Raw genomic sequence first — 9,482 nt, forward strand, 5'->3', positions numbered from 1 at the left:
GTGGTTTATGCCAATATCACGACGCATGTATTCCTATAGGAATAACACGGTTGTGCCCCGTATCCATAGTATAGGGGTGTCCACACCAGTGACATTTTTTTCCTAACGGAATGAAATCAAAAGGACATTATTGAAACCAAAAGTGAAGCAACACATCCATCACTCAGCATAACATCATACGATCTTAGATAGGACAGGCACTAGAGACCAATAGAGAACACGATCAGAAAACTAACAAGTATCAAGGGAAGATTAGCGCTACAACCATTGTTCCTTCCAGGGAGCCCCCTATGGTGCGCCGAGCTAAAAAATTGGTTATTTTTGCAAGCATGGAGTAATTGTACCAAATTAAAATATCCGAGAGCCTCCCTTTATTGCAAATACAGGCAAAGACAAGGATCGTGTTGCCGAAGACAAAACCACCAGCTAAGTTCTGAGAATACCACCTGGTAAAGGTATTCCCCCAATCGACTCAACAATTTTACGAGAAGCTAGCTCTACAAAGCCGTCACCCCATCTGTGACGACCTGTCTCAGCTGAATATCCTGAAACCTCTGCTACACGTCTTCAACTCAAGGCAGGTATAGGAATGCAGCACCACACTTTTACACAGAATCCGCATCCTCCGCCCTTCCTTAGGAGATAACAGCCTGAACAATCCACGTACCGTAGATGTTTAAACAAAGATCTCGAAAGGACGAAGGGTTAAGGATAGCAGGTATACAGTATCACAGTTACCTTGACGATGCATGTAACACCGCTTCAGTGTCGTGGAAGCAGAAGACATTATGTTCCCGTCTGCCAACGGTTTGATTGGTGGCCCAGCAAACTATCGCACAAAGCCATCCACTTGGGCCACTACCTGGTTGGAGATTACCACTGCCACCCCGAACTAGAGCAAGCAAAACAAGTCAAATGAGCAACTATCCATGGGACCAATATCATTTCTATGATCAAGTAGAATAAAATGCAGCAACACGACAAGTTTTGTCAGCAATTTGGCTCCAGTATCATATCTATAATCAAGTGTAAGTACTAAAGAATAATGATTTCATCATTCATCAGCTGCTAATGGAAAGAGGCTAATGTACCTCATCCGCTAATTTCTGAAGGCTCCTGAGAAACTTGGCCAGATGCATTTGCCTTGCTGATAGCTCCCCTCTACCAGAGAAGTCAGTTCTGTATAAGGCTGTGGCACTATCTATAACCATAAGCGCAAACCTGCAGCAACAGAGTTCCAGTTCAGTATTAGGGAGATTGTCCAATAATTGCAATGTAAGCACTCAGAAATGATGAAAAAGGTGCAAGTATAATCACAGCCAGGATCTAATTGGCTTAATTACAGCAAGTAACACAATAAAATTGCCTTGGACTGTTATTCGACTGGATTTTATTCTTTCTAAAGCAGATGTAATAGAGTAACTCCGAAAAATATATTCTACCATATAAAAAAATAACATTACTCCAACAATTTAGCAGCATGGGACATGTCAGGATAAGATGGACAACTTCCCAGTTCCCAAGTCATGATAATGAGATCGGCTGCTACCCCTTTCCAGTGCTCCACTGGAAACATAACTAAATATCTTTATTTCCTACTTAGTGCTGATAGTTGCCTGGTAGTAAAAAAAAAAGCAACTTGTAACCATCCTAAACATCATTGACGCCTTATTTATTTATTTTTGACGCATACACCTTATTTTTTACCAATCCTTCCGAATATTCAAGCAAATATATGAAGATAGGTGGAATATAATTTTAGCAGTTCACAGTTTCTTGCTAGTAAATCGTATACTTCAGAGCATAGATACCAAATTATAGAAGCATCAACTCACCTTGTCTCCACCATCATGGAAGCTGCTTCCAGCAGAAGTCTTGATTGATGATCAGTATTATATGCTCTAGCATAAGCTACATTCTCAAGTACATCAGCACCATTCAGTCCAAACCTAAAATACAGGATTATCTTGTTTAGCTGTTCAATCATACACCGCATAGTGGCAGAATGAATAATAATTTAAACTGGTATAGAAAGAAAAAACTGCGATATCACCTGTCTGCTATCTGGAGGAGTCTTTGTGGTCTGAATGTGCCTTCTGCGTCAATATAAAGAGCCTTTCCTTCACCACCACCTTGGTCCAGTGGGAGCTGTATAAATCAGTACCAAAATTTTCAATCTTGAGAAAACAGACAGTGGAAGAGAGAGAGAAGGTGGGTGTGCGGGGGGAGGAGGGGGCGGGGGGGGTGAGGGGTACAACCATATCTCGCACTATGTAGCCAGAAACTAATTGTTAAGAAAAAAAAGTAGCCAGTCTTCCAATATTGGAAAAAAGATATCACGTATCCTTCTAGAATTATACTGATGTAGTGGCACCATAACATAAGATTGATATTTTACCGCAATACCTGACATGTGACACAGAGAGTATGGCACAACTGAGTCTTCCCAGACCTAAATTCACCATAAAGCTCCGTGATAGATCCTGTTTCTATTCCTCCTATCAGAATTTGAAACACAATTACATTATTTTTATGTGTCTATTGTATCAGAGTTTCTTTGTGGCAGATAGGAAATGACAAAAGGCAGAGACAGTTACCCTCCAATATTTTATCAAGTTCTCTTGATCCTGTTGTAACTTGGATAATCTCGAGCCTCTGCGCATGAAGTTGGGTAGCACTAGTAAATCCCAGTGGAACCAACTTCGAAGCTGTCAGATGTTTATCAACATTCAGTACCTTTGCATGTGGAAATTCTTTTGTATACGAAGCAATGCAAATAATGTTCCTAAATTCCTATAGTAGAGGCAAACAATTACTTGCCTGCTTCAATTATCTTATCGACTTTGGCTTCACTAATCCCTTTAATTTGCAAAAGATCTTTCCTTGGAGAATAAGCTACAGACTCCACTGTGCAAAGACCAGCATCTTTGAGCTTTTTCACATCAACTGCAGCTATTCCAGATGCCTTCACAGAAAAATTAACATAATTTTAGTCTAGTTGTGACATTAACATTCAGGATTTTCTAAGGAAGAAGACCACTTCATTTCAGTTAACAAAACAGATTACATCCTCAACAGCCTACACGAGAGTCCAGATGGCCTAATGATAAAACTATTTCGCACTATGAATTTCAGACACCTAGCATGGAAAAGTAACTTTAGACACTAAGAATCTGAGATAGGATGCTGAGTTGCTGACAAGAAAATGGGATACGATTTCACAACTGCCATGGCTGATTGGCTGCCGCACATGGTGCCTTGGGGAGAATGTGAATTGCTTTCAGAAGGATGTATCAACATTTCGTACTTTAAAGAATTAGAACATCATAAAATCAAATCGTAGAAGCATTACTTCCAGAAAGACAACGCGTGCATGTGCAATGCATAAGTTTTAGATGCCAGGAATCATAAAGCTTGGAAAACAAAGTACAGGTCCTCTTAATTGCATACAACTAGAGACGGGTATGTCTGCAACTTGTTTAGACTTCAAGAACCGGTAGTGCAGATATACAGTCCAACTTTTGTCCTGATCCCTTAAAAATGTGGGAAAATCACGCATCAGAAATGGTGACAGCAAACATTAACATTTCAGTAACGATCTTTAAGGGTGCTAACAAATCAACCCCGTTGAATCAGTGAATCAAGCCTCTGGTGATACGCCATATGCGGATCGGAAAATTGTGTACCAAAATGAAAGGAGAGCATCTTCATCCATTTCATGCATGTGAAGTTCCCGAGAGAAAAAGGAACCGGGAATTCGGGGGTTCAGGGCCGATAACTCTACCGGAAAGGGACTCCCAAATAGGATAAATCCGCCTCAAAACAACCCAAATAACCGAAGTGCGGACTAAATCTTCGACTTCACGCGGTTCCGAGGGCAAGAACCTAGGGTTTACCGCCAAGAACCCGCCAAATCGAACACCGAAGAGAAAAATGGGGGAAAAGGAGCGGGTCAGTCGCATCCAGTTGCGGCGTTCGGCCGCACCCCCCATTCCACGACGGGAAAGGGAGCGGATCGTGACAGAAAACCCCGCTCTCGGCGGCCTCCGCGGCGGAGAAAGAGCGGATCGATTGAGGGGGAGGGGGGCGGGATGGGTGTTGAGCGGAGCGCACCTGGAGGTGCTCGATGGGGAAAGGCCCGTGCTCCCCGGCCTCCTCCTCCTCGACGGGAGCCGCCGCGGCCGCCTTCTGGTGCGCCGCCGACGACGACATGGGGCCCACCACTCGAAGAGACAGAGAGATGCTCGGGATGTGAGGCGTTTCTCTCTCTCTCTCTCTCTCTTCTGAGCAGAGGAGGCGGGTTTTGGGGCTGAAACAGAACGCGAAGGCGCCAAAGTTTTATAATTGGGCGTCGTGGTTCTACCGGACGCGGCCTCCCTTCCTTCTCGCGGAAGGCAGCGGCGAGCGGCAAATTTTTGTACAGTGGATTTCAGGCAACCATAACTTCAACGCTGCGTTTGGATGTCTTTACAAGTGTATCATCTTATGAGGTAAATACATCAGTTATAGAACTTGCACGCGACGGTCAGTTTGATACACAAACTTGTAAAATACGTGTTTCTGGTCATCAAACTTGCACACAAATGTTCATATACGGTCACATTCCATGTACGCAGACATATCCGTAGCCTATGTGGCATTGCCAGCATGGCCAGGGCCCACTGTAAGCCCGCGACGTATGGTAGATCTGCAGGCTTTTTTTTTACGTATTATGCACCTATTTTTTAATTTATTAAGCCCCTAAAATAAAATGGTTTTTTATTTACGTATAAAGCCCCTAAATTAAATGGAAAAACAAGGGATGGTTCGGTTACGAACTAGGGACGTGCCCTACTAGGCTCGGGTTAACAACCACCAAACCGATGATCATTCATGTCTATATAGCATAAATAATTTTTATATCATATAAACACGGACGAAAAATCAATTTTACAAGAAATGTAACCCCAAAAAAGGGAGCACCGTGGCTCGACTATGTGACCTCCGTGGTCAATGTTAACTAAGATTACCACCGGGTTTCGAAAACACAACATATCCAAATGGGATAAATATTTTTCATGTTGTTATTCCTTCTTGTTCTATGTAAAAAAAAAATATATTTTTGTGTTTGTGATATTTAATAAATGTTTATGTGTTACAAAAAAGGTGTGTGACATTTAAAAAAATGTTTAAACATTGTAAACCACATTTGTGTAATTAAAAATGATATGTTGTTTTAAAAATGTTCACGTGCATTCCAAAAAAACTGGTCATGACATTTTTTAAATGCCTATACAATGTATAAAGCTGTTTGTGTAGCTCAAAAATGTTTCATACCATCCGAAAATGTTGAAAACATAGTTGAAAAAAGTTTCAAAACTTGTATTTGAAAAAAATGTTAATCATATGTTTAAAAAGTATTAAGCATATATTTTTTAAAATACTCCAAACATAGATGTATACTGGAGTATTTAAAAAGATATATAACATTATATAGATGTATACTGGAGTATTTAAAACATCAAAACATATGTGTATCATATGGAGTATATGTTTCAATACACATAATTTCAAAACTTGTATTTGAAAAAATGTTAATCTGGACATGTTGTGTTGATTAACATTTTTTTAAATACAAGTTTTTGAAACTTTTTAAAATGTCGCATACCTTTTTTTGTAACACATAAATATTTTTTGAATGTCACAAACACAAGAATATAAATTGTTTTCTTACATCTGGACGTGTTGTGTTGTCGGTGGTAATCTTAGTTAACCTTGACCACAAGGTCACATGGTCGAGCCACGGTGCTCATTTTTTCCGTGTTACATTTCTTGTAAAATTTATTTTCAGTCAATGTTTATATGATACAGAAATTAGTCGTGCTATATAGACATGAATGATCAGTAGTCTGGTGGTTGTCCACGTGAGACTACTAGGGCACGTTGCAGCTTCAAAACCCCACATCGCTTGTTTTCTCATTTTGTTTTTAGAGGCTGAATATGAAAATAAAAAAGCCAAAGACTTCTCTGCAGATCTACATGCTACAGCGGATGACAGGGGGCCCTGGCCACACTGGAATGCCACATAGGCCATGAATACGTCCGTATACATGAAATGTGACCGTATATGAACGCTCGTGCAAGTTTGATGACCAGAAACACGTATATTACAAGTTTGTGCACCAAACTGACCATTGCGTGCAAATTCTATGACTCCTAGTGTATTTACCTCTAATCTTACGTTGGTTTCCATCCAGGGCTAGTAGTTTACAACCGGAAAAGTGTAAAAGTTTTCTAGGTTGCCAAACAGGGCCTAAGCAATTAACAAACATGGTTCATGAATGTTCATGAGTCTCTGCTACTTCAAAAAATGTAAGGTTCTCATTTCACCTTTCTTTCCACCATCCCTTCGTCCAACCTTTCATGTATATGATAATCAATCACCTTAATTTACCTATCTTCTAAATCAATTCTACTTTAATTTACTTACTGAAAGGATCGATATGGTTGACTAGAGGGGGGGTGAATAGGCAACTAACAATTTTTAACTTTTCTTTACCAAATTAAATTTTGCATCAAAGTAGGTTGTCTAGATGTGCAACTAGGTGAGCAACCTATATGATGCAACTAACAACAAACAAACACAAGCAAGTAAGAGAAGTAACACTAAAGAGCTTGCACAAGTAAAGGTAAGAGATAACCAAGAGTGGATCCGGTGAAGACGAGGATGTGTTACCGAAGTTCCTTCCTTTTGAGGGGAAGTACGTCTCCGTTAGAGCGGTGTGGAGGCACAATGCTCCCCAAGAAGCCACTAGGGCCACCGTATTCTCCTCACGCCCTCACACAATGCGATGTCGTGATTCCACTATTGGTGCCCTTGAAGGCGGCGACCGGACCTTTACAAACAAGGTTGGGGCAATCTCCACAACTTAATCGGAGGCTCCCAACAATACCACGAAGCTTCACCACAATGGACTATGGCTCCGTGGTGACCTCAACCGTCTAGGGTGCTCAAACACCCAAGAGTAACAAGATCCGCTAGGGATAGGTGGGGGAATCAAAAATCTCTTGGTGGAAGTGTAGATCGGGGCCTTCTCAACCACTCCCAGCAAATCAACAAGTTTGATTGGCTAGAGAGATAGATCGGGCGGAAAATGGAGCTTGGAGCATTAATGGAGCTTGAGGGGGAAGAGGTAGGTCAACGGGGAAGAAGGGGACCCCCTTTTATAGTGGGGGCAACAATCCAACCGTTGCCCCACTAAACAGCCCCGCAGAGGGCGGTAGTACCTGGGGCGGAGGTACTACCGCTGAGCCAGCGGTACTGCCGATCCACCTAGCGGTACTGCCGCGCAAAGGAGAGAAGCAGGGACCTGGACCCAGAGCGATACCACACGGTCTTTTGGACTGCGGCGTGTACTACGCGGTCATGAGGCGGTACTACCGCCTCTACTGCCGACCACTTATGCCGAGACATCGCAAAACCCGACACGAGTAGAGAGAAGAACCCTCGATGTCGAGGTGCGTAGCACACCTTACAGAGTCCATCCGCGGTAAGTGGTAACAGGCCGCTGAAGTCACGCGGTAATCTACCGGGGTGCTGCGGAGGGCGGTACTACGCTGCTTGTCGCAACCCCATCAGCAGTACTACTAACTAAACCTGTGCTGGGTCAGCACGGTACTTCACCCCCACCTTTGCTGGTACCCAGCGGGTCACGGTAACTTATGCGCTGCACCCAGACAAGACACACAAGTCAGAGAAAAGATCTCTCCATCGAAGCGGAAGGCTCGGAGGGTGAGAAGCGGATGTGTACGTGTTGATTCCACCCAAGCAATACCACTAGCGGACCCCCTCTTGATAGTACGGTGCCCTCTACGCAACTAGTCCACCGAAAGAGAAACGAAAGAGCTACACCGTCTTGAATGACACTCCGAGGGGAAGAAATCGTCTCGTGCCAAGGATGAATCTCTGAAATGCTCAAAGCACACGATTAGTCCGCAAACACGTTGTCATCAATCACCAAAACCACATCGAGAGAGATATGCCTCAACAATCTCCCCCTTTTTGGTGGATTGATGACAACTAGGGATTTGCACAAGGAAAAGATATAAAAGTAAGGACATTAGAACTACAAAATATAGACGGGCTCCCCCTGAATGTGTGCACCTAGTTGGAGCCTTTGGAATGCAAGACACACACATCTTCGGATCAACACTCCCCCTATATTTTATAGTCCAACAATCTAAGCACTAGGATATATGAGAGAAGGGTATAAAACAGGATAAGCATGCAACTCATAAGATACTACAGTACTGATAGACATAAGTAATAAAGTAGATAAAGATAAGGTAGCATATGTCTCACACCATATGTCTAGAACTTAGGTCTCACTGGCACCAAACCAAACCAAGCAATAGACAACTAGAAGACTATCGCGCTGCATCACAGATATTAAAAACACAAGACCCTCGCATCAGCCAGCAACAACTCTCAAATCCTAATGACTTAAAATCGTCCTGCATCCGGAGGTCGGACATAGGTTCCCTTGAAAATTAGCCCTAAAGCATCTTCAAGCTCTTCCAACTTCCAATTGAGTTTTTCGGGGAGGCTCTTCAGCCAGTCCGAGCTGGTCCTTTTCAACTCTCCCCTTTGGCATCGAGACACCAAAAGGGCAAAGAGCGTTGCTACGGCTCCAGGTGATGGCAAGCTGAGGATCTCGAACATCACATCTCAGCGTGCATCTGCATCTCCGTCGTTGGTCGGAAACTGCTCGCGTCTGAATCAGTCCAAGGGCAATGCTGGTGAATCCATTCCTCCTCTTCAGTGATCTGTCCCTCAGAACCGCTGCAACGGTCGCACCCAGGTGACGCATGAGCTCCTTGTGGCGCACCCTGGCCTGCTTCTCGCCACATGAGTCATGTACTGACCATGAGACTCCATGCAGAAAAGCTTCTTCATCTTGCGTTTAAGCTTCTTTGCCCAAGAAGGTTCTGCACTAGAGGGCCCAAAGTCCTCCTCGTGATCATCAGTGGCAGCCCCACCCTCAGTCTCCATGGCAGCAGCAGCAGTAGATGGACCCTCGGGTTTAGGCGCTGGGGTGCCCCAATTGTCCTTCTTCCTCAGACGCTTGATCTCATGAGAAACCAAGTCTCCAGTTTCCAGCATCACTCTGGGATAGACATGTGCCCAGGCCTTCTCAATGAGCCTCATGATGAATGGACCATATATCGGGCACTTGCGCTCAGAAACGCAGAGAGAAGTTCAGACCACATAACATGAGAAATGTCCAGGCTCTCTCCAGTGTTTGCTTCCTTCTCATGCTGGCAGAAAAGAAGCATGTCCACGAGATAGGAGTGGACCATATCCAGATTCCCGATGCGAGGGAAGAGAGTCTCACGGAAGACACGATGAAGAATGTCCAGATACGTAGACAGCTCATAGGTTTCCTTCTTAGTCACTGGGTGAACCTTCACAGTGCAGTAGGGCCAAAGGGCTTGCTTGTGAG

The 9,482-nt window shown here is 43.5% G+C and overlaps 1 protein-coding gene across 1 annotated transcript; it reads right to left on the reverse strand.

Annotated features, from left to right (window-relative positions):
• Positions 1–806: 806 nt before the first annotated feature.
• Positions 807–4,308, reverse strand: LOC125547844 (DNA repair protein RAD51 homolog B). The gene is made up of 8 exons (XM_048711596.1): positions 4,114–4,308; positions 2,821–2,965; positions 2,598–2,708; positions 2,407–2,498; positions 2,054–2,148; positions 1,836–1,949; positions 1,092–1,221; positions 807–892 (listed from the first exon to the last, which is right to left on the reverse strand). The coding sequence occupies exons 1-8, from the start codon at positions 4,210–4,212 to the stop codon at positions 830–832; spliced, it is 849 nt and encodes a 282-aa protein (XP_048567553.1). The 5' UTR covers positions 4,213–4,308; the 3' UTR covers positions 807–829.
• Between the last annotated feature and the right edge of the window lie 5,174 nt (positions 4,309–9,482).

This window comes from Triticum urartu, chromosome 3, assembly GCF_003073215.2.
Source record: "Triticum urartu cultivar G1812 chromosome 3, Tu2.1, whole genome shotgun sequence".
Classification (NCBI taxonomy): Eukaryota; Viridiplantae; Streptophyta; class Magnoliopsida; order Poales; family Poaceae; genus Triticum; species Triticum urartu.